The 25,605-nt window shown below is 42.4% G+C and overlaps 1 protein-coding gene and 1 non-coding gene across 2 annotated transcripts; both read left to right on the forward strand.

The window, feature by feature from the left end:
• The first annotated feature begins 100 nt into the window (after positions 1–100).
• LOC119402247 (50S ribosomal protein L1) lies at positions 101–20,092 on the forward strand. The gene is made up of 10 exons (XM_037669384.2): positions 101–183; positions 249–319; positions 398–516; positions 854–1,070; positions 8,116–8,208; positions 8,272–8,343; positions 8,582–8,702; positions 11,107–11,225; positions 15,136–15,223; positions 19,916–20,092. The coding sequence occupies exons 1-10, from the start codon at positions 144–146 to the stop codon at positions 20,041–20,043; spliced, it is 1,068 nt and encodes a 355-aa protein (XP_037525312.1). The 5' UTR covers positions 101–143; the 3' UTR covers positions 20,044–20,092.
• On the forward strand, positions 15,772–15,844 carry Trnar-ccu (transfer RNA arginine (anticodon CCU)). Its single transcript has one exon. It is a non-coding gene; the product is annotated as a tRNA-Arg (tRNA).
• Positions 20,093–25,605: the final 5,513 nt, after the last annotated feature.

The raw sequence follows: 25,605 nt of genomic DNA on the forward strand, positions 1-25,605 counted from the left end.
ATAAAAGCAACTATATTGTGCTGAATAAAATTATACCGCATTATTTGAATTTCATTTAAGAAATTTCATTAATAATTTTACAAATGAACGGGATTGTTATCCTACTGCGAAACTACAATTGCCCGGTCCTGCTCTTCAGAAGCATGGCGGCCTTCGTAGCATGTCGGCTGCGACCGTGGCTAAGTATGTTGGCGGCTGGGTTTTCAAAAACGGAAGAAATTATTGCAACTCATTGATTTTTGTTCCAGCCCCATCTTTGAGGACTATGGTGCGCGCTCACGTGCCTTGCGTGATGGTCACCGTGGAGGAAACAGCACAAGTGAGTCCACTCTGTTGGAGCTCTTCTGTGGAGTAATTTCGTGGAACTTGATTGACATAAGCTCTTTTTGTATCACAGATACGATCTTATGCCACCCAAAAACACCAGAAGTTAATATTAGCTGCACAAAAACGTAATAGGCAAAGGAAACTTGAAAAACCTCCCGAAAAAGACAAGCTTGCTTGGATGAAGTCAAGGTAAGCGGTTCAATGCTCACTCAGTTCGATATCAGGGCCGCTGCTGCACGATCCAAACTAATCCGGAGCGAGTTACGCGCAGACGTCACTCAAATCGCGATTTGGGAGCCAGACCTCGACGCGGAGTTCGCGATCGTCTTGATCCCAATCGGGCCTGTTCGCGATTAAAAGTGACTGTGTGGCAGCACCTTATCCGGATCGGCCCTGATCGCGATCGACAGTGCGCTTGTGACACTGGTATGAAATATTAAGCTGACAGCACTTTTGTTTGCCCAACGGCTTTGGTAGGCGCAGCATAAGCGTGCCTTGTGTTGAGGCGTGTTTCCATCTTGCGCAGAAAGCTCCTCATCGGACCCCGAAGAGAGACTTACGAAGATCGGCTGAAGGAGCCACCGATGGACGATGTTTTCTTCACGGACAAGTACATGCCAGTTGTGTATCCCGCTGCGGACGCCATAGCCATGCACAGAGAAACACACCACCCAACTGTTTTGGATGATCCGGATGCACTTCTTTATGCCTTCGTAGAGCTCAGTTTGAAGACGAAGAAAAAGGTATGATACATTCTCCAGCACACGTAATGCCATAAGTGAAGACCGACTCTATACGCACGACGTCGTGGGTCTTGGCGGAAGCGTGTATACGCGCGACGCTACTGACGCGCCACTGAGCTTTCTAAGTGAAACGGTCACTGAGCTTTCTAAGTGAAAGCTCAGTGGCCGTTTTAGAGGGGCCTAAACAGGCTTGGGCACATGCAGTGACCAAATGCAGCGTGTAGAGCACACTGCAGCCAAACGTTAGGGTGGTGAGCATTCTGAATAAGATTCAAAGAGGCACCACCCTCCTTACCTGTTTAGACGGCTACTGACACGAAAATTTTCAGTGGTCTTTTTTGTTGTTGTTTTGTTTCCATCAAATGAAAGGCATTGCCCTCAAGAGCCCTGAAAAATGAGTTACAAGATGTTTTTAAAAGCTAGTTTCAGTTCTTACTGCACCCTGACATCTTGGCACGGTCTGAGCTTCTCCTCATCGTGCTCACGCAAGATATTGTGACTTTTCTACAGCTGCTGTGCTCAACTGGTAACGCACAAGGGGCCATTTTGTATCTTTTGGTGACTGACATTATCACAACTGGCCATGCTGGTGCGTGAAATCACCAGAATTGATACTGTATCCAGATGTAATGCTAGTGTTGATATCAGAGGGTGCACCATGCGAAAATTCACTTTAAGGTAAAAATAAAATTGTCTTACCAGCATTTGCTGAGCTTCACACTTGCTCAGAGTCTCTAATATGGCGAAGTAAAATCAACTCCGAAGGTTGGTGTCAGTACATCTAAGGCATTGTCAGCTAGACCTTAATGACTTCAGCATGCTTGTTGGTTAGCCATCATTGAGTAGCGGTTGCATAAACCTCAAGTGAATGTATTGAATGTGTGCTTTGCTTCTGGCTGTAATTGTTGAATTGGACAAATGAAATTAGCTACCAGAAATTGGTGCTTTTTTGAGTAGGCTACATTGCACTGTTTGTGAATGGCAGGTGCCCATAGCTCTGCTTTTGTCATTAGTGAATTATAATTATTATTTATCAAGGATGCATCTATGTATTCTGAACAGCTTTGTATATTCTCTGTGCTCCATGCACAGAGAATATACAAATACGCAAAGCTAGTGAGAGGATGCCATACCAACTCTGAGAACTTGTCGCAGTGTAAATAATGAGGTATTTTTATGTTTGTCATGTGAAGAAAGAAAATGGAAATGATATACTGCTCTAAAGCATAGCATAAGTTGAAAGCTGCTTTAGTTGAGTGCATGAATTGTGGGAATGTAGAAACAAGGAGGTGTTGAGCTCAATTTCTTCAAGACATTGTAGCTCTGCTATTACTTAACCCATACCACATATCGTGTTGAATAAAGCTCTTTAAGAGTGTCAGTGCAGCTACCAGTGTAGAACAGATTGTCATGCTGTGAATAGTTTAGGACCAGCATAACACACAACTCAATTTTGTTGCTCTTCACAGACATGGCTGTAGGCACGAATCACTCATGACAAAAAAGGCTTCTGTCTTTCACACCACCACCCACATCACCTCATGGCTCACTAGATTGGCAGTTAACGACCGCTTTTGCTTAAAACCTTTTGCAGTTTTGTATTGGTGATTCATGGTGATTCCGTCATGGTCACATGGTAATTCATTTCAAATGTGTATAAAAATCTAACTCACTGTGGTTTACTTTCAATGAAGAATCTCCCTCATGGGACATCATTATTTTCATGCAGCAATAAGGAAAATTATCAGCATTAGATGAAACCTGATATTTCTTTTCGCATTGGTGCACCACTTGCGGTCTACACTTTTAGGGATAGCATGAAGTGCATCTCCACACTCTGCATAGTTCCAGTGCAGTCATTGTGGTTGTGCATTGAAAGAAACCTGTGCAGGCACAGTGACTGCTAGAAGTATGACTTCACGACATCTGCAGCATTATTCGGGCAATGTAAATCTGTGCTATGGTGGACAAAACTTCGCTTGCAGGCACTTTACAGAAACAGGATTGTTGCTGCTTTATGTTGTCACACCACATTAAGCAGAGGGTTCCTCACATTGAACCAAATGAATTGTATTGACTCCATCATACTGCTCTTTCTTGAGGGAAAGTATTAGGTGCTTTTTGTGAACTGAAAATAAGGAGAAGGGCCAAATTGTTTATTTTATTTCTAATGGGAAAGTTTGCTGCTATCTATGCGGCCCCGCCACAGTGGTATAATGGGTATGGCGCTCGACTGCTGACCCGAAGGTCATGGGATCGAATCCCGGCCGCGGCGGCTGCATTTTTGATGGAGGCAAAAGTGTTTGAGGCCCGTGTACTTAGATTTAGGTGCACGTTAAAGAACCCCAGGTGGTCGAAATTTCTGGAGCCCTCCACTATGGCGTCCCTCATAATCATATTGTGGTTTTGGGACATTAAACCCCAGATATTATTATGCTATCTATGCAGTTTGTTGGACTCAGAGTAGTAAAACAGGTAACCTTTTAAATGATGTACACTAAGACAGGACTGGCTGCCCTATAACTGTGGCATACTACTGAATGTGAAATTCACTTTAATGCAACACAGACTTGGTGAGCTCGATGTAACAGAACACATGAGGTGAAGCTACACCTGCAGGTATGGCACCTGTGCAGATTTTCTTTGATGCATGGCCTGTCTCGGTGCACCTGTAGCTACAGGCTTGTGTATTCACTTTAAGAGCAGACCAACCTGCATGGAGCATGTGACTTTTTCCAACATTGTGTTAATTATTTTGTTATGTATCTGGCTACATGGTAAAATTTCTTGTGCAAGTAATGTCTGTGTCATCAAATAATTCAGCTTACAAATGGTGCAGTTTGGCTACTTGTGGCAAGTTTGTGTACATCTGCATTGCTTAAAAAGTTGAAGAAAAAATAAATTCAGGGTATAAGCAAAAATAGACCCCTAGCACTGAGCCCTGTTTATCTCTCACACAAACAAAATGCATATGCAAATTATGCTCATCTAAACATCTAGAGTGCTCATTAAAGCTGCTCAAGTGAGCCTTTGGAAACTAATAGCATTCCTCCGAACCTGTATCTTTCTACCAGCTTTCCAAGATGAATATAGAGCTTTGTCTGTTAATCCAAATTTTTTTGCTTTCTTCAGCGAAGCAAATTAGTAGCTAATAAATATTCATTCCTATTTAGCAATGCTTTGTAGACCAGCTGAGAGTTTGTGAAAATGAGCTACAGTGGTGTTTCCACAGCGGATGTCACTGGAACCAACGTTACGACTAACAGTGATGTGATAGCTGCGTCAACCTGCCACGTCCTGCTGCATTTCTGCAGAAATCTCCTAATTTGCGCCAAGCGTGCACCAAGACATCGTTCTTGCAATCTTTCAGAGAAAAAGAAGACGTAACACATTTGTAAACCATATTTAAGTTGACACTGTAATTTCTACTTGTCATTGGAGCATACTGGCAACTGCTGTGTAGTTGAAATAGTTGCTAGACACAGCCCTGCCAAACAATTCAGACTGGCCCATACTGTGTAAATAAAGTTTTCTACTACTACTAGACCATACTGCGAGATTGCATCATTAAAGGGACACTAAACAGCAAAACGATTTTTCTCATATTAGTAAAGATCTCTTTCACGATACCAAAAACACCACGCTTGCTGCGAGAAGAGGCTTAGTAAGCGAGAAAACACGCAAAAATAAAATGCGGGTGGCGACGCCACCTTGGAAGTTTCCGCACCATTCGCCGTGACGTCACAAGTTTTGACGGCGCCTACCAGGGACTACGTAGTCCCTAGGGGGCCATAGACTTAACATACCAAGTTTGGGGTAATTTTGTTGAGCCAATGGCGCCAAAATACAATAAATACACTTTGAAATCTGTGGTGTCACGCGGGGAGATATCGGCACGAAATTTAAAAACGAAACTTTGAACTTGGATTTTCTCCTCTAATAATAAACCTATGATGGTGAAATTAACGACATTAGAGTTGTCTATCTATCTAAACCGATTCATTGTTTCTCTTTAGTGTCCCTTTAAGTTCAGTAATATGGCTTCTAACTGTTGTGGACGAAGCTAGAGAAAAGTAATACAGTGAACTCTCACTTGAGTGAACTTCAAGGGACCCGAAGAAATAGTTCACTTAACTGAAAGTTCACTAAACTGAATATTCACTACAATACGGAACAGCATTGGGCACAGCAGATGTAAAGTGAAAAGTGTGAAATGCAATTTTTTTTTTTAATTCTATAATTTTCATTTGGACTGGCATCCTTAAAGTGCAAGAAGAGACAAAGCTGTCCAGATAGTACGTTTCTGTGCACTGCCTCTGGCACAGCTTGCTGCTGTGACACGAAGTCTCACAACTTTTTGGCATATCCTACAGCCTCGGTTATACAGGATTTGAACCTGCCTCGGCCATTACAACTTCATCGCACTCTTCTTCTTTCGGTTCTGGATGAACTCTGGAAACAATTTCCAAATCTGATAGTTTTATGCAGGTACTGAAGCGCACTTGGCTCGTTTTCGTCTGCCACACAGCCGCTTTGCCTTGGCGGCGCTGCATGCACAAGCGATGTTGCACGCCGCCGTGGATGGTCGATTTGGGGGCGGCTCGCATCGGCTATGCCAGTGCTGCAGAGCGCAAAACTTCATTGAATTGATCTCAAAAATGAGCCCGGGTCCACAGATAAAGTTCGTTCAACTGAAATATTCACTATTCAGAAATTCATTTAACTGAAAGATTTTTGCATAGAGTGCATAGGAAAACCGCTGGGGATTTTCTAAAAGTTCATTATTGTGAAATATTTGTTAAACCGACGTGCATACAAGTGAGAGTTCACTGTAGTTGGTGCATTTACAAGTTTTGGGCGACAGTCTTCTACCTAATTGATTTCATTTATTCTGTGAGCAGTACATGTATGTACTTGAATAGACCATTTTGATGGACCATAGCTTGTTAAAAAAAAAATGTTGAATTATTTGTTGTAACATACTTCCATAAAAGTTTGTGCAGAGTGCTTAATTTTTAAGTCTCACAATACAGTCACCTAACTTTATCAACAATTCCACGTGCTGCAGTGGACTGTGGGATTTCGCTGAGAAAGCATAGTGTCCCAGCATCCTGGTATCGGTTCTGTTTCTCAACCGCAGCAACAGTTCATGTGTGAGAACTTGTCAAAGTTAATTGAATGTGAATTCTCCCAATACCGCAAATTTCATGAAACACAGTTTAGGTTTCGGGCACAAAGGACCAATTATTCAACCCTGTATATTATTAACCGTCCATGAACCAGGATCCTAACAATTCTCTTTATAAGGCACAAAAGCAGGCACTTCACTTCGCAATGAAGGCTTAGATTGTTCTGAAAGCACGAATGTCATCAGAATAATTCTTCAGGATAATAAAAAGAATGAATGGAAATTTTACACAGCTTGTACTTCCAGCACTTTAGCTAAAGCATCAGGGAAAGTCACATTCAATTACAAATATGAAGGGGATTCCGGGAGGAGGAGGTAAAACTTTATTACCAAGGGATTTGGGCACGTACGTCCCAGGCTCCCCGCACGACCCCACTGTGCTGTGCGTTCATGAGTTCATTCCGGGAAAATTCTAGGTGGCCTGAGGTCACAAGACTAAAGAAAGGGCTATCTGCAGAAAAATGAAGAGCAGTAACTTCTTTTCATGTTTTGGGGCATTCTAAGTAAACGTGCATGTATTTGTGCGTAAATCAATTTTTTTAAATATATTCTAACTGCTCCTGCTTAGAGACAAATATTTGCATAAAGGTTGTTGTGTTGATCCAAAGTGATATTTTAGCTGCTCCCGAAGTTGCGCCGAAATTGCTTCGGTCAATCACATCACTGGTCTAAGGCCCTTGTCTTCAACAGGGCAGCAAAGGCATGAACTGAATTTTCTTTGTCGAAACGCTGGCTTCAGTGTTACCAGTGATACCCTTGTCCAACCACTGTTCAACACTTTGTCTCCATGTTCCCATTGTCCTCTGTTTTATTAAGCCTGTCTTTCTGTGTTCGTACTTGGAGTACGACCGCTTCTCTGTTTAACCTAGCTAGTCTTGTATTTTAAGCATGTGTCCATTCTTGTTTGTTTTAGTAAAAGCAACAGGGGTAGTGGCCTTTAGTATGTGGCCTAAGGTAGACTTGTCTGTTGGCTCATGTTCTATTACAACTAAGCAGTAGAAGTTTCTTCATGAGACTTCTTTGTGCAGCATCCAATTGAGTTAGCTTGTTTTTTATATGTAGCAACATGTTGTAACAATTTATTCTGCAAATAGCATTTAGTCGCTGATCCCAGCAATAATGACTAGTACTCAGCAATGTCGAAGGAAGTGAGAAAGGGTGAAAAGGATGAAAACTTAATTAGATCATTACAAAATATGGCCACTGAAAAAACTGTTTAGCTTTATGTTAGCAGGAAAGAGGTAGTGTGTTCATTTTTGTGTGACAGTAGATAAAGTGGTTGCATCTGAAAACATTGCTGTGATGTCATGTTTAGCTGTGTTGCTCATTGCCTCTTACTGTTCTGCTGTAACATACTGGCAGTCTTAGCATGCTTTGTCACATTTTCTTGCCCAGGATAGCATTTCTTTTTTTTTTTTTTTTTTTGAGTTGACACGTAACTACTGCTGGAAAAAGAAATTTTATCTTACAGAAAATATGAACATGTTGATTACACAATCACAATGATATTTCAGATGCATAGTGACATAAACATTGATGTGCGAGCTACATTTTACTGTTTTGCCTTTTAATTTTTAGGTGGTCTGCTAGGTTAGGTGGTCTGCCACAATAGGTGTGATGCTATATGTAGTGGCTTCGAAGCAGAGAAACTACACTAGGGAATGTTCATGAAATGCCACTAACGCGGTCATCTGCTCAAATATATGTGAAATAATGGCTGTACCAGGAGGCAGTAATGTAGAGAGCATGTAATGGCAGTGCTTATCTTTTTTCAGATTCTTATTGAATTCAGTGAGCTTTCTTTTTTCCTTTTAAGACTGTCCATTTTTTATTATATGTTTGTGTTCATTAATGCAGACCAAGTTTCGAGAAGATTTTTCAGGGACTGTGCTCTATAATCATCCATTCTCCATCACCAAGAGAGAGAAGAGAATTATTGCCCTTTGCAAGGTATGCTATAGCCGATTGAGAAATTGGACACTGTGTTTAGACATTGCAATTACTGTCTTGCAGAGCACTGATTTGGCAACTGAGGCACTTGCAGCAGGGGCAGAAGTGGCAGGTGGTGCAACCGTCATCAAAAGGGTAAGAAATAATCAATTGAATTCCTTGAAAGACATTAGAGCATTAATTGCCCCTGAAAGGTAAAACTTGCCTTCCACTGTATTTAATAGTGGAAGGTGAGTGACCGAAATAATATTTCATGAGGCAGAATATGTTAGGCAAGTGTGGTCATATGTAAATTTGTTTAGTGTTTTCCCTTCCTAGTCATGGCGTATCCCACTCACCAGAAATTGAGACCTCCCTTAAAACTTATTTGCAGATACTTGCTGGAGAACTAGACACAAAAGTTTTCGACTATATTTTGGCACATGTGGACATTGTGCAAGATCTGCCTCAGTTAAGAGGCTTACTAAAAACGAAGTTACCAACACTAGCAAACGGTAAGTGCTTTAAAAGTGCCATGAAGCACGCTGCGGCAGGCACGTAGGCAAGGAGGGGGCCTGGCCCCCCCCCCCCCCCCCCGAAATTCGTCCAGCCTTTTATATTCCCGGGCAACTTTTTTTTTCTTTTTGCCTTGAAAAGACTTTCTTTCGAATAATTAGGCCTTGGGCCCCCCCCGAAAAAAAATCCTGACTACGTGCCTGCGCTGCGGGCAAAATATATTGCACCGCTTCGCGTAATTCATGTATGAAATAAAATCAGAAGGGTTTAACCTGCTGTCTAGTCAAATGACAAGTAAAGAAAAGTTTGTTCGTATATTCTTTTGGTGCAAACAACTGCTTGACAGTAGGTGCAACATATTTGTTACACACAAATATATGCAGTCACAAATTTCACTCACACTAAAGCTTGCCGACACAGGTACAAATAGCTGTGTGCCCACTCTTTGGTATAAGCATGTTTTAATGCACCCACTGTGGCAGCATTTTTGGAGATCTTGCTCCTGACTTATCATGAGTTGGTAACAAGTGCCAGCTGTTGTGAACCTGGTTTTCCATAATTAAGGTGAATTAACTCAACAAAAGGACATTGCAAGAAAGAGACAAACTCACATCGTAATGTTATCAGTTTGTTAGCACTAAAAGACCTCTAGATGTATACACCTTATCGAACTCTTACACTATGTATTCACATGATCATGATTAAGACAAGTGACCTGGCTTCTCATTAACTGCAGTTCCTGATCATTGCATGGTCTTGCAGGGAACTGCAGTGCACTAGGACATTAATAGATAAAGCATGGATTGAATGTAAACAAAAGTGATGCCGAAATAAATTTCTCAGGTCTGGAAGTTTTTATGACACTCCTGTTATTACTGCAGGAAAAGCTTTTAGTTACACAATTACTTTTTACAGCAAATTATTTGCATGCATGAGCTCATACGTGCATGCACACCGTCCAAGATGTGTTGGCAATCACTAGGAAGAGGGGAAGTTTTTCTTGTTAAGGCATTCAGCTTGTCTTTTATCCACTTCTTTATTGCTTTGTCAGAAGCTCATGCCAAAAGGCTGCCAACAGTGGGCTATGGAAAGAAGAGTGTAATATGCAAGCATTGCTATCACCACTACCATATCGGAGTGGAACCGATGTGTTGAGGGAATTGTCAAACTAGTAATTGCACATTTAATATCCAATCATATCAACATTTCTTCGGGAGTGTACTCATAAAAAAGTACTGCGCCATTCTGACACATTCCTTAGTTGCCAAAAACGTTTTGTAGCCCCTTTAGGCCATACTGATCAATAAAAAGCTTACCATGATTTGTTGCTGCTCATGTTGTCTAGCAGAAAGCAAATGTCATAAGAGCTGCACAGATTGTGCTGTCTGCTTATACACATACTATGGCTCGTACTCGTAGTACTATGGCAAACAAAAAATAAATTTTCAAGTAAATGCAGCTCTTAGTACATTATCGATAAATGTTAATTTTGATGTTTCTTTGAATGTATTTAAGAAAGAAGCCAAGCAATATTTAATTGACAGTTACTTGTGTTTTGCATGAAACCATTAGTGAAGCCTGAAAGTGCACCTGATTTTGTATCTATGACGTTTTCTGTTATCATTTTTGATGGATTGTACAGGGGAGCCAAGGCCTTCGCCAGGCATTTCAGCCTTTAGCCCAGGCTTCCTCCTTTTATAAAGAAAGAAGATAAAACTTCACTTCACTCTTGCACCCATTTTATTTAGTTCTCATTATCTCTCTCACCAACTGGCTAATTCTGGCTATAATTGAAGTGTGGCTTCATATAAGCCTGTGATGAAGGACAAAAGGAGAGTAAAATGAAGAGGACCACCAGAAAATACAACCACAGGCCCGATTTAAATGCTGCACCTTATGCGAGCCAGTAAGTCATATCATAGACTTCAAAAAAAAAAAAAAAAGATGTTATGGGAGAAGTAATGTGATCCTGTCTGTACACATTCAATAATGAAGGCCAGAATTTCAAGGCATTCAGTCACAGTCTCAATGCTAATCTTTTTTTTTGTGTTTGAGTAGCATTCTCATGGAGTGCACACTGATTGGCTGAAACAGCAAATCTTATTCCTTGGTTGCAATGAAAGCTACCAGAGGCAGCTATCAGAACCAAACCACTTCTTCTGGCAGTTTCTAAAGTGCAGAGTATTGAAAAATATATCTTGCTCTTAATAGCCAAGGTATATCTTGCTCTTAATAGCCAATGCTACCACGATGTGATGACCATATATTGTTGATGTGTTTGCTAGTAGTAGTAGCCATTTTTAATGCTTATTAACATTTTACCTTTATAGTCAAGTCACACAAACATGATGCATGGATGTAGTCTAATTTCAGTTTATTTTATTTTTCACTTTTCTTCGGAAGGAAAAGTCACCAATAACCTGCCTGGCTTGGTGCAAGGCTACTTCAAGGGTGTTGATTTCGCTTCCAAGAGTGATCAGCAAGAGCTAGACTACGGTTTTGTTGAAGTCCCTGTAGGAAAAGTAAGTAGTATGGATGTGCAAATATTCCATATTTCAAATATGAATCGTATAATCCTTGCTATTCAAGTTGTATTTGAAATTAAACGCCTTCAGTCAAATTTCGTCACTCTTTCCATCATGGGGTGTTTCTGTCCGACGTAATAGAGGGGCTATCTTTTTTTGCATTGCCAGTGTACTTGTTTTTGATATTGCCTGGATTGGTCACATTGAAATTCAATTATGAATATCTGAGAATATTGTGCAATTTTCTGGATTTATAAAAAATGGGAATGGCCATAAATTGTGACTGTCTACAGGTGTGTTTTATAAACAAATGCCGTCAGGTTCCTAATAAAACATAAATGAAACATTTTTGTTGAGCAGTCATCTTAAAGTGACTTTACCAGTGGCAGAGTGTTTCTGTCTCACCCTAGAGCTGATCTGAAAAGATGGCAGGTGTCTTATGATCAGAGCTTTCATATATATATATATATATATATATATATATATATATATATATCCAGTTAAAGGACACAACACCCTTTATGAGCATTCACAAGATTGTTCAATGCCAGGCTCACGTAACATAAATCCATGTGCTACTTCCCATCCCCATGGTTGTTGAAGTACCAGTTAGGAAACCTGCATAGGCAATGGCACCCACTTTCCCTCCAGTGTTTTTATTGCTTTAATGTCAATGCATAGGAAAATTTACGGCTACATCAAACAAAAATAGCTGGAAAACTTGATATATCGAACATTGGGCAGTGCAATACGCCCTACGAAGTTGGCTTTTCCTCTCAAGAAGTTTGGCTTTTCCTCGCGGAAGGGGACTTTCCCGCATGCATATAGGATAGAAGCGGTGTGATTAGGAGGGCGCCATGCAGAGCAAGTAGAAACCATTGCTTGCCGTCGCGTGCTTTCCCCCATGATTCCTCGTCGTCACAGCCATAGTATGGGGTCGCATTCACTTCTCAGCTCGTTTTGTTAATGCAGTGGCTGCTATAAAACTGAAGAACCTGGCTGTTCTCCTCAAAGCTGGCGAGAATCAACACAGTTGAATGTAGAGGAAAGTCTGATATCGCCGCTGCATACTAAGTTATGTGAAGAACGCTGAGTACGATATTGAAAAACAACGCCAACACTAGAACCAAGGCAGTCGAGGCTTCCTGCTGTTGATGAGTACGCTCAGCTGCGTTTGAAGATGTCGAGTCCCTGCTTACATCGATACTGTATTTTCTTGCCTACAACCCACACCCTCAACTACAAACCACGGAAAAACAGAAACTGAAAAACTTCCCCGCATATTGCCGTAACTTGCCTTCCTTGCATTATCGTGAAGCACTGCCATGAAGCCCACTTGCCATGAAGCCAACCGTAAATATGGTAAATTGTTTAAAAGTTTTATATCGAATTATACGATACATTGAAATAATTGCCGTTTTTTAGGAAGTTCGATATATCCGGGTTCGACGTATTAACTTTCGGTTTTGTTCCACTTATTCAAATTTTATGTCATGCTTTTCGATTTCAGTCATCTTTTGCATAAATATATATATATATATATATATATATATATATATATTTTATAGTCGCGTCAATTGGAGGTCGAGGCCTTCATCACGTCGAGAATCGGCCTCGCCTCGAAAGGTCGCTGACGTCAGTTTTCCCGACGAGGGCTCAGAGATCGTCCTTGCGGCATCCGACTCCTGTTGCCTGAATAAGATGGTGATCGTGACGTGCAGCCAAGCGATAAAATCTTCAATTTCTGGTGGTCTCTGTCCAAACCGGGGACGGGGTGAATTGGCAGGAAAACCCTGAAGTCCAAGTCAGCGGTACTGGCACTCTCTGTACACGTGACCCGCTTCGCCTCAGTGGTAGCAAAGCGGTCATCGGTCGGGCATGCGCCAGATGTCGGATTTACGCATGATGGGTCGAGTGTCTACAAAATAAGGAACCGCCTGTGCTGACTGAAGTGTGGCATACGTGGCTGCTGCAGGTAGCGGCACTGGTGCAGGTACGGTGTATCCAAATGTGTCGGCATAACTGGCGTGCTGGAAGCTGCTCACTGGAGGTAGTGTCACCGACGACGGGATGGTCTCAAGGTGTCCACATAAGTCACGCATCGAGGTTCACTTGAAGTTGTGAACGCCTGAAGTGGTGCAGCAACCTGAACAGGTGTCTCGCGACGAGGTGCACCGAGTGCATGCTGGACTTCGTCACGTATGATGCTGGCGATGCAGTTAGTGGTAGGCTGCTGCGCCTGATGCGGCTGTTGCAGCTCGTCACGGACAACCGAACGTATAAGCTCGCGAAGTGCTTCCACGTGGGTCGTGAATGATCGTAGCCCGATGGTATAGGCAGCAATCACTTGCCGATCGTACTGGTTCCGCTGCTGCAGATCCTTCTCCATGGCGATGGTTTCAGTGAGGAACTCCGCAACCATCTTAGGTGGACTACGAATGCGTCCACCGAAGAGCTGCTCTTTCACACCTCTCATCAACTGTCACAGCTTCTTGTCTTCCAGCATGTTGGGATTGGCTGGCTCGATTGAGCAGACGAACCATATCCTCCATGTACATAGCCACACTTTCATTAGGCATCTGAATGTGGGACTGGAGGGCCCATTCAGCTCACTCTCGACGATCGGGGCTGGAGTACGTGTCCAAGAGCCTGCAACAGAACTCGCGCCATTATGTTAGGAGGCTGTTGCGGTTCTGGAACCATGTACGAGCACTATCCAGAAAGACAAGTACACATTTCTGAGCTTTGCTTCTTTGGCTCACCCGTTGGAATCCGCTACATGCTCAAACTCAGCCAGCCAGTCTTCCACATCTTCAAAAAGGCTGCCACGGAAGGGACTTGGCACACGCTGTTTGTGTAACGTGTAATAAGCGGGTGCAGCTGCAGCAGCAGGGGTGGCAGCAGTAGCCTCCATACCTGTCAACGTTGTAGTTGTACTGCAATGCACAAACTCTGGAGCCAGTCCCCGAATTCTCCAGCTAGTACGGTGTACTGGCGTAAGTTCCGGTTTCTGGCTGGCATTCCTGCTACTGGAATGGGTCTGTTGCATAGGTGAGAGTACCCCGCACCTCCACCAATAAAATGTCACATTCAAAAGAAAGGCGACATTTACAAGGCGGCGATAAAAGGCACAAGTCCCAAAAGGGGTCTGCACAGCACAGCCAAAAACAAAGGCACTGGAGCGAGAACTACCATGTCTTCTTCTGCCTCTTTCTCGCAGGCAGATTAAGCGCGTGGCAATATATATAAGAAAACAAGCAGGTACACGTACGACAAAGCAATTTTTTTATCCTAACGTTACGGTCGTGGCACGGCCTTTGTCAGAGAATGAGCCACGGCCGAAACGTTAGGCATTAAAGAATTACTTTCTCGTACGTGTACCCTCTTGTTCTCTTGTATGTACTGGACCCACGTAATGTGTGTGTGTGTGTGTGTGTGTGTGTGTGTGTGTGTGTGTGTGTGTGTGTGTGTGTGTGTGTGTGTGTGTGTGTGTGTGTGTGTGTGTGTGTGTGTGTGTGTGTGTGTGTGTGTGTGTGTGTGTGTGTGTGTGTGTGTGTGTGTGAGAGAGAGAGAGAGAGAGAGAGCATTTTGAATCATTGCAAATTAATCAGTTTGTGGTTATGATGAATCTGAATAGAGAAGGAAAATGCCACTGTGTTACATTTGAGATTAAAAAGCCTGCAAAATGTTATTGATATGTCTAGCAATGTCTTTGTAACAAAGCAAACTTGCATTTGCAGTGTTCAGTAGTAGAGTAAAATGCAGTCAGAATGTTGATCGGATAAGGACAAGATGCCCTGAAGATTGCAGCACATTTGGCATTTTTTATGTGAACAGTTTTAATAATCTGTAAATGTGTGGTTTGCTGTCTTTTGATTTTGCTCAATCTGATTTGTTTTTCAATCAGCTCAGCATGCCAACTGAGCATCTCGTAGACAATATCGGGACTCTACTTGTTTGTATTGATGGATTCAAGCCAAAAACAACTGATCCAGGTAATAATCTTTTTGTCTTTCAACACTCTTTGATGCATGTGCCTTTCCAAAGTGTGTGTTTGTTTGACAGTCCATTGGTAGACAGGGCTAGAAAGAAAGGAAGACTACAATTCAGGAGATCGCATGCACACACACACATGTACACCTACATACACTCAAACCTCATTATAACAAAGTCACATCTGCCACGAAAATAACTTTGTTATATCCAAAAATTCGTTATAAACGTTGATTTGTAATACTGTACGTATGACAACACTACTCTTCATTTACTTAGTTATAACCGATAATTCGTTATATCCGTGTTTGTTATGTAGAGGTCTGAGTGTACATATCTTGAGGGAATATGCAGGTGGCACACATTTAAAAGAGATGATTTCTTTACTTGCATTTCGGCCATAACGTTACTAATGTAATGATCCCTTTTCATATCTGTGTATACAGGGTGTCCCAGCTATCTTTAGCCAAGGGTTTAAAATTACTATATTAGAGGCAGGCGAGTGAAATCACTTGCAAATTACTGACAGTCACCTTGCGCACTACGCCCCGCCACGGTGGTCTAGTGGTTATGGCGCTCGGCTCCTGACCCGAAGGTCGCGGGATCGAATCCCGGCCGTGGCGGCTTCATTTTGGATGGAGGCGAAAATGTTTGAAACTCGTGTACTTAGATTTAGGTGCACGTTAAAGAACCCCTGGCGGTCGAAACTTCCGGAGCCCTCCACTACGGCGTCTCTCATAATCATATCATGGTTTTGGGACGTTAAACCACAGATATTATTATTATTACCTTGCGCGCTACAGACAATTTTTTGTTTGGTAATTAACTAATTTGTTAATTAGGATTATTTAATTAAATTGCCCAATATTGACTCTAGGCAAGAAATGCGGCTTGCCAAGTTCGAGAGCGTCTTCAGAAACCCCAACTGCATTATTTGCGATAAAGAAAGTCTCACGTATACCATTTTTTCCAAGCTGCAAAAGAAAGCCCGCGAAATACAAAAAGAACCACGTGACTAGCTCATTCGCCCGCCGCGAGAATGCTGCCCTCAGCCGTGGTTTGAGAGAACGAAATCGGCTGCGGCCGCGACTCGGCGGCTCCGTTGCAGCGGTAGGCCGATAAGTTGACGGTGGTTTCTTGGCCCGTGCTCGCTACAACTTGCACCGTCACGCGCGCCAACTGGCTGACGCGGGCAAAAAAAGCCACCGTCAACTTGTCGGCCTACCGCTGCAACGGAGCCGCCGAGTCGCGGCCGCAGCCGATTTCGTTCTCTCAAACCACGGCTGAGGGCAGCATTCTCGCGGCGGGCGAATGAGCTAGTCACGTGGTTCTTTTTGTATTTCGCGGGCTTTCTATTGCAGCTTGGAAAAAATGGTATACGTGAGACTTTCTTTATCGCAAATAATGAAGTTGGGGTTTCTGAAGACGCTCTCGAACTTTGCAAGCCGCATTTAGCAATTTAATTAGATAATCCTAATTAACAAATTAGTTAATTACCAAACAAAAAATTGTCTGTAGTGCGCAAGGTGACTGTCAGTAATTTGCAAGTGATTTCACTCGTCTGCCTCTAATATTGTATTTTTTAACCCTTGGCTAAAGATAGCTGGGACACCCGGTATATGTTTGTGCATGTATGTTTGTGTTTCCGAGTAAAGCAGTTCCATATTAATTCAGCGGGACCGTGTTGAACTAAAGCTGCTTTGGAACCTAGAGTATTATCACCATAGAGCTCAAACGTGCTGAAAGTGGATTCTTTTCAAATGTCAATTCAAGCTTAAGTGATAACAGTGTTTTCAAGAAATTCAATTCTTGAAAACTTTAATGACCATTCAGTGAGGCAGCACTGGGAGTATACCCGCCGACAGAGAGCACCAGGCATCTAGCGCTCATTATGTCCCACATTTCTAGGCACGGAACCTTAGTTTTTTAGAATAGGGATACACATTGTTTGCTTCGTAGTCATTTGCATGTTGCGAGATAGCTGTGGCAAATTCTAGGTCACACATATGGGTGCATCTAGATGTGCTGAACAGTATACAAGTGAGGGTTTGAAAAAATTACCCTTAAAGATTTTTTTTGGGGAAAAAAATTTGCTTGGATTTTGAAATTTTGCTAAAAGCAGCAACAAGCTAACAAAATGAGTGAGGTTTGGGAGCAGGCTAGCTGATATTCCCATCAGCAGAGTAGGGGTGTTATAGCAGAGCGATGCCTTTTCCGATGCTAATGCTGTTTATTCTTTTCGTGCTTGCTCATTGGCCAGACAGACTGACGGGCACACCGTCAGGCTGACCACTGAGCAAGCGTGAAAAGCATAGCATCAGAAAAGGCATTGCTCTACAATAACACCCTAAGCATCCAAAATTGCAACCAGACAGGGAACACTTGTTCATGTCAGTCCCATGTCCCCTTGTTGCTGCCTCCTTCTAATGTGGAAAGCTTTCGCAGAAGTTCCTTCTTTTCCTTGGCTCTTAGTTTCGACACAAAACTTTATGCTGTCATATTCCAAGGTAACAGGCAATCTGGTTGAAATTCTAGGGTAATAATTTGGTGGTGTTACCTCCAACAATACTTGTTTGTAGACTAGTTGGTTCATACTTGTAAACTCGACTTGCTGCGCAACCAGCAGGAAACTTGCTGTGGTTGCGCAGCAAGTTGAGTTAACCTCCAATATGTTCACTCACTATATTTTGTATCAAACAGAGAAGTTTAACTCTTAAACGTACACTAAAGAAAAGTGTTACGTTGTTTCAGTACATTGCACTTCACAAATTATAAAAAAGCTTTTTTTTTTTGTTCAGAGAAGCGAGACAGAAAAAATACATGAGGATGAAATCCAGGAAGCTCTGAAGTTCAACACACTGGCTCGTCAAGATGTTGTCAAAACTTAAAGTAAAGGCTCAATCTAGCTAGCGTGGCATCAAAATGGCCAGAATACAAGAAACAAAACTTTATTTTGTGACACCACATTTATGCAAAAGTTCTTAGGTTTCAGCAAATATTCAGTTAAGTAATTAAGCAATGAATTCTTCAATTAATATTTGAAATTCTTCGTGTTGCAAAATTAATAAAAATCTTTTTCAAATTTACTTTACCATTGTTAACTTTTTCCTAGTGTGTTGCACAATAGTTTCTACATTATATGTGCCTAAGGGTGCTCATGTGTTTGACCTATAATTTGTAATTATAGGTGAAAAATTGTACACGATTGACTATATATTGTGTTCTCGACCTACTTCCACAAATGTGCAGAGAATGCCCCAGTCCCCTGTTATTTAATAAGGTAAAGGAGTGCAGCTTTCATGGATAGTAGACAAGGATTCCAGGAGCTACCCAAATTTCCTAGCAAATAATAAAGGGCTGTGGGCTACACATTGCAGAATGTCAGTCTTGCCTAAGTAAAACTTTTGAAAACCTGTCCTTACATGGCTGCTCATCTGCTTTTTTTTTTTACTTTTGTATACGGAGAAAGATTAATCCATCATAGCCATTGTAAGTCACTTTCTTATGTCAGGTCCCTTTGTATTATTTCTACTAAAGTGATGAACCAATCACATCAAATGCATACGTTTATGGAATGTACGGGTCATTTACTTTATATTTCTTTAGTGACCGTCGGACGAGGTGGCTTTCAGTGCAAGTTAGTAATTGCACAACTACATAAATGCAGGGTGTGGGAGATATTTCAGGACGTAGCTTTGGGTCGTCACAGTCGTTAACATTTTTATTATATCTCTGTTGGGCTTTATTTGCGTAACTTCATCTTCACTAACTCTTCTGGTGCCCGTCTAGCACATTCCACTATAGCAGCTTCCATCATGACACAGGATATAAAGCCACATATTTACCTTACACGCTGACCACAGCAACTTGACTTGAGACAAGAGTCCATGGCCAATTAATTATGATTTGTGGCCCACGGAACAATTGCTACTAGCAGGTGTATTTCAGGTGGTTGAGCTTCTCCAGCATCTGGAGGCCACGGTGATATGTCCTCATAATGCCCCACCCCCTCATGCCGCATAACTTACCAGCCCTAATTAGGCCTACAGTTTGTACTAGACATGTATAGTACTGAAATGAACCTTGCGCAATCTAACTTCAAAATTTTGATCACAGTGATAGCAGATTTAATTTGTGTACCTACTGAATACACAGTTAACCCGGATGTGCCCCTTTGGGCAAATGGGAAATGTAAGTGTGGTGTCGCACCTTACCAGTTTCGGTTTCGATTGTGTGATGCAGAGCGCCACACAACGGGCATTTCATGTACGAACTCATATGACCAATCTCTGTATATAAACATGAGTCCCCTCCCCAATCCGGCGCGAAGCCGCCCTTCTTGGTTCCGCCGGACGGTACCTCCGGTGGCGATACTACAGTACGCATCGGATTTAACACACTGTTTTCATGCTCTGTGAGTGTACTTTACCAACCACCGTTTAGTTTTTATGTGAATACACCTGAGCATTCAACTATAAGTGCATTACGAGTTAGGAATAGCTATTAAACAAGAATACAGTTGGCTTTGTAGTCTGTACGATCTGTAGGCACTGTCATGGCTGAGTGGATACAAGAAACAGCACGCACTGGATCAAAAATGTTAACTGTTTGGCGCATATGTTTTCCCATATATATAACATTATCAGAAAGTGTTCTCCAAATAGTGACTAAAGTTACACTCCCATTTATTCTAGGTACATTCATCACAAAGGTCGAACTGAAGTGTCCACCAACTACTGAGAAGTTCATAATTGCATGCAGCGAATTTTTGGATCATTATGCAGAGGAAGAGGAAGATGTTGAAGTCAAAGTGGAGCAATAGACACACCAACCTCAAGCAGGACATCACTTCTTGTAGCAATATGTCATAATAAAAAGTCAGTACAGGATGTTTACAGTGGCTCACTTTTGCTGAAGTCGGAAGAAACAGTATTTGTGGAATTCCATAGTGAAGCAAATGAATTGTTTAATGTTAAAAGTAGGGATGGGCGAATAGTGAATCTGAGGTTCGAAGCGAATCCGAAACGAATAGTGATTTGGTCGAATGATTTCGAATCGAATAGTTCGAATAGTATTTGCCGCATATTATTAAAAAAAAAACGCCAGGCCTGCGCTGAAACCGCAGCACAGTCACAGCGAAAGCTGGAAGAGCGGCGTTTCTAGAGCCCGTTGTAAGCTCTCTTGGGGCTACAATACAAGTACGCTAGAAAGGTACCCACTACGCCATAAATCACAATTTTTGTGAAGTTGGGAAGCACCTACTAAGCCATTATTCATCATTCTGCGGAGAAGCGAGGGAGCAGCTACACGTCTGTAAGGCATTATGTGCACTTTGTTGACGCGACGACTGATGACGATGAAGAATTATGGCTCAGCCATTTGTAATGGGTTGGAAGCTTTAAACGGCCCACCAGTTATGTAATTTGCATTGGGTGACGCCCGCTCGCTATTTCCCTCTCCCGTCATGCTGTATAACATACGTTGACGTGGGAGAGAGACGGGGGGGGGGGGGGGGGGGGAATAACTTTACTGAGACCCCGAGGAAATGGATCATGCGCTCATGGGCTTCCTTGCCAACCAATCCAAGTGCACTTGCGAGGAACCCACTACGCTATAAAGGATTGTAATTTTACTGAGACCCCGAGGAAATGGATCTGCGCTTATAGGCTTCCTTGGCAACCAATACAAGTGCACTTGCGAGGAACCCACTACGCTCTAAATCATTCTAATTTTTGAGATGTAGGGCAGCAGGCACTGTGCCATTTTTCGTCATTTTACGGATATCCGTGGTACCTGCTAAACGCATGTAAGTCATTATGCGCACTTTGTTGATGCTGTGCCTGATGACGACGAAGAATTATGGCAGAGATCTTTGTAATGGGTTGGAAGCATTTCACAACCTACTCGTTGCGCAATTCGCATTGTGTGACGCCTCGTTACAGAATTCGCGTTGTGCAACGCTTGGTGCTTATTTTACTCTTCTACCACGCTATATTGCATATGCTAATGTGGTTCCTTCCCGACATGAAGCCTCTATAGGACCTTTTTCCAAAGCAGTTTCAAGCACCGGCATGGCTCAGAGGTTGAATACTGGGCTCCCACGCAAAGGGCCCAGGTTCGAGCCTCGTTCCATCCTGGAATTTTTTTCTTATTTCGTTTTTTTTTTTTTTTTTCTTATTTCAATCGATACTGGTTACGGACACCGGCGGCGGCGGCGGACAACTACGGCGCCAAAAACGGCCGGTGAAATGATCTCATAACAGCTTTCGCTGTAAAAAAAGTGAGCATTTTTGTCATGACCCTTGAACAATATTTTTAAGGGTTGGAACTAGGTATGAGTGAATGTCACTTTTTTGGTTTGAAATGAAGCAGCCTTGAATAGTATCAAGATTCGAATAGGGTGCAAGTTATAAGTGGACGTTACAATCTAAAAATGACTATACTTAGCACATATAAGCCCATATAACACGCTTTTAAACTTAAAAAAAATATAAACATTAAACCTTGAAGTGTGGCTTCGCGGCAGTGCAGATTTCTCCTGGATGGGTCGCTTCAGAGCACAGCAACCAGACGCTGCAGTGAAACCACCTTTACAGGGGGTTATGTGTGGTCAAATGTATACATATATTCGTTCATTTCGAACAATCTAAATTTGTATCGAAGCGAATTCGAATACTGTTATATTCGTTCGAATATTCGAAACGCCCGAATATTCGCCCATCCCTAGTTAAAAAAATTATGGCATTTAACCAGCACACTTTATTCGTTATGCGAAATACGTTATTAAAGGGACACTAAAGGCAAATATTAAGTCGACGTTGATTGTTGAAATAGCGGTCCAGAAACCTCGTAGTGCTACATTTATGCCAAGGAAGTGCTTATTTTGAAATAAAATCACGTTTTAGTGGTCCGCGTCGCGTTAGCGCACTTCAATTCCCCCGCCTGAAATCCGACTTTCATACGTCACTGCTGCCGTGACCAACGTTGCCCGCCTTTACTGCGCGGCCGCCGACACTAGTAGCAGCAGAGCGAAAGTAGCGGGACACACAGCAGCAACAACGGCCATCGAAGCCATCGAAGCTTGCCGCAATCGCCGCAATGGATGTGGACGGAGAACTTGACGAGACATTGGCTCGCGACGCTGGGCGATTCAGCGACTTGAGCCCCGATAAACGCGGTATGCTGCTGAGGGCTCGTAGTGCTGGCGTCGTTGCATGCGGCATTTTGTCGAACTTTCTGTCAGAACGACTTTCACGAGCGCGCAAAACACACGCGGCAGTACGCGATCCCGAAGCTACCACTGAGACGCGACCGCGTGAGCGAAGCAGGGCGCCGGGCGAAGCGCAGTTTAGCGAAAACGGAACCTGTGAACCACGCGCGCCGTTCCCCATGGCAACGCCACAGAGGTCCTTTCTTCCGCGAATCAAACGGAAACGAACAAACAGCATTTTGTTACGTCTTTTGATGCACGGAAGATTCATTTTTATTGCTGCTAGTTTGATTACTAGTGATTTATTGTAGGCAGACTCTTATACGTCATCGGTATCACTTCGAAAATGTCCCACTCGTGGCGCTCATCATGCGATACATTTAGCTTAATTTCTCGGTAAGTAGGGCACTGCTGTTGATAATATTGCCGTTTTAGAAGTTGTCATACATTGAGCTTTCACTCTGACATAAATTGTTATTTGCCTTTAGTGTCCCTTTAATCCAATCACAATAATATCATTTGTAGCTTGGACCAGAATAATTTTTTCTTACTAAATATTCAGGCCAGATTCAAGGTCGTTGTCCAGCAAATTGTCATTGGGGCTTTTTTATTTTCTGGTTTAAATAATATTAGAACCAATCAAGGGCTAAATTTAATTGTGCATCCGAAATTTCCATCACGCCAGCCCCATTACGAGGTACAGCCAGCAAAAAAATTCAAATGGCCTTTACCTCAACGTCCAGGTCAGGTCTAATGCAATATTGAGATGCTGCTGAGGTGCTTTCAGGAAATCTCACCAGCTTCTAGCGACCATCAGCAGCCTCTCTTCAACGTCGCTATTCAGAGCAAGGTCAAGGCCTCAAATTAAATCTTATCCAAGTAAAGTCTGGTATGAAATGTCAAATTTTGTTTCCTATGCATAAAGCACATAAAAATGTTCCACAATTCTGATAAACAAGGCTCAAAGCAGATACAGTTAATTTTACACAACGCTTCATGAAATAGTAGTATGTTTTGGCTATGAAATGTACTATGTCATTGAGCTTTATTTCTTAGGTAAAAGCTTACTCATTTTTTCAGAAATAACGTAACGTACCCAAGTAAAGGTTTGACTTCATCAGGACAATCAGCCTAATTATGCCTATGTTCATCAAAATTGTTGGCCTCACTTTGAATTTCTAGCATGTGCCAGTCTTGCTGCAGCATTACTTACGAGGTTGCGTTTAATTAGCGTTGAGGTAAGGTGACTGGAGAACCTCGTGTTATCCAGCAGAACAAGTTTCTTCATAGATATGTAACACATTGCTTTCTTTCTCACTTATTGGTGTTCTGGGGCTAGCATGTGCAAAGGACCAACTGCATTAACCAACCACAAAGTTCCAACCTGTTTGTGAGTGTAGTGAAGTGGCTCAAAAAGTAAGGGATATTGAATGCAATGGATCTACAAAAGACAGACATGTTGTGGTGCTAAGACAGCAGCAATAAAAAGCTGCAAGTGCAAATAAATTTGATTCTGTGAAGGTAAACTCTGCAGGCTTTGCATTATTCAACTTTCTTTTAAAAGTGAATTTTGTTTACAACAATGAAAACATTAACTGGGTGCAAGTTGAGGCATGGCTGTGCACTACAATTTTACAAGTACTGCCATATAAGGTGGTGATGTGTCTGGGCATTTTCTTCTGCCTTCTCTATTAATTCAACTTGCTGGATAATTAGATCAGTCTTATTGTTCCCATCAACAACAAAGTCAACTGCAATTACAGTCAAACCCAAATAATTGAACTTGCAGGTGATCACAAAATATTTGGATATATCGATATAATTCAGAACATAGAATATGCCTACCTGAAGCTTTGAAAAATCTGCATGTGCAGATCCGGGACAGTTGACGTCAACATGAATGATCAATAAAAAGAAAGAACTACTATAAAATCCTGAGCAAGCCCCCCCCCACCCCCATGGTGAGATAATCGGACAAGGTTTGGAGGGGGGGAGGGCCCTTGCTCGGTCATGGACTAAAATTCAAGATGGCAGAAGAGCCTCTAAAAATAATGCACACCTGTGCTTCTAATAAAATGCTTTATTGAATATGCATGCTTTTACTGTTTTTACTGAACCGGAGGGAATCCTCATGTGAAATTTCATGTGCTATAACAAGGAGGGAAAGATATTCAAATGTTTCGACAATTTGTGACAACTCAGAATGCAACCCTGAGGCACCACCACACTGCAAAAGTACTAAGAAATTGTGCACATATCTAAAGACTCTAGGGACTTGGGTTCCTAGGAACCACTGCGACAGGATTCTGTAACGGAGAACAGGTTGAAAAACAAATGGCTGGAGGCAAGGGGGGGGGCTTTCTCAGCCATTGGCACATATTTCAAATCTTCCAAAAAGGGGAAGGGGGCGCTTGCTCGGGTAGAGGGCGTTTGCTCGGGATATACCGGTAAGTAATAAAAGTCCTCGACCAGCATGTTCAGCCAGCTTCGGCAAAAGAAAAAGAACATTGCGTGGCTAGAGGTGCACGAGCCAGGACATGGAACAGAACACTTCGGTACTTGACGGCATTGGGATGCCTCAGTCACTGCCGCTCCTATTCGGTCTCTCGCCTAAATAAAGCAGCAACGACATCACAAGTTGACAGAATTGGTGACATTATTGTGATGCCATCAATGACATCATTTCAATCATGATGTGAGAACATGACGTCATCATGACATTGTTGCTTGTTCAAAGGTGGGCTGATCCCGGAGGCAGTGAAACAGCAGGTTAGGTGCAGAAACCTTCAGTGGATGGGAGGAACAGCGCGATCAACTGACAATGTCAAAGTAGTGTAATGAGTGTCTTATGATAGCATATGCTTTTGCCTGTGCTCTCCTTAGTGTTGTGAAAAGGAATGACATTTTTGATTCAGTTCTCCAATGATGCACCGAAAACACGAAGTACTTAGTTTAGTTTTCATCAACCTTGTGCAACGTATGCATCAGATTGGGAGTTGCATCTTTGGAGCAGGAGGGTGTCATAGCAAACTGCCACTGAGAGATTTAGTCCTGTGAAACTTGTGCACTGCACTCAGTCACATCAAGGCTAAAAGCTGCAGCTCCCATGTAAAGTGTGAGGTATGCAGCAAGCTCACCACACTGGTCAGGAAGGGTGTCAGAGTGCAATTGTAG

This window comes from Rhipicephalus sanguineus, chromosome 1, assembly GCF_013339695.2.
Source record: "Rhipicephalus sanguineus isolate Rsan-2018 chromosome 1, BIME_Rsan_1.4, whole genome shotgun sequence".
In the NCBI taxonomy this organism is placed as follows: Eukaryota; Metazoa; Arthropoda; class Arachnida; order Ixodida; family Ixodidae; genus Rhipicephalus; species Rhipicephalus sanguineus.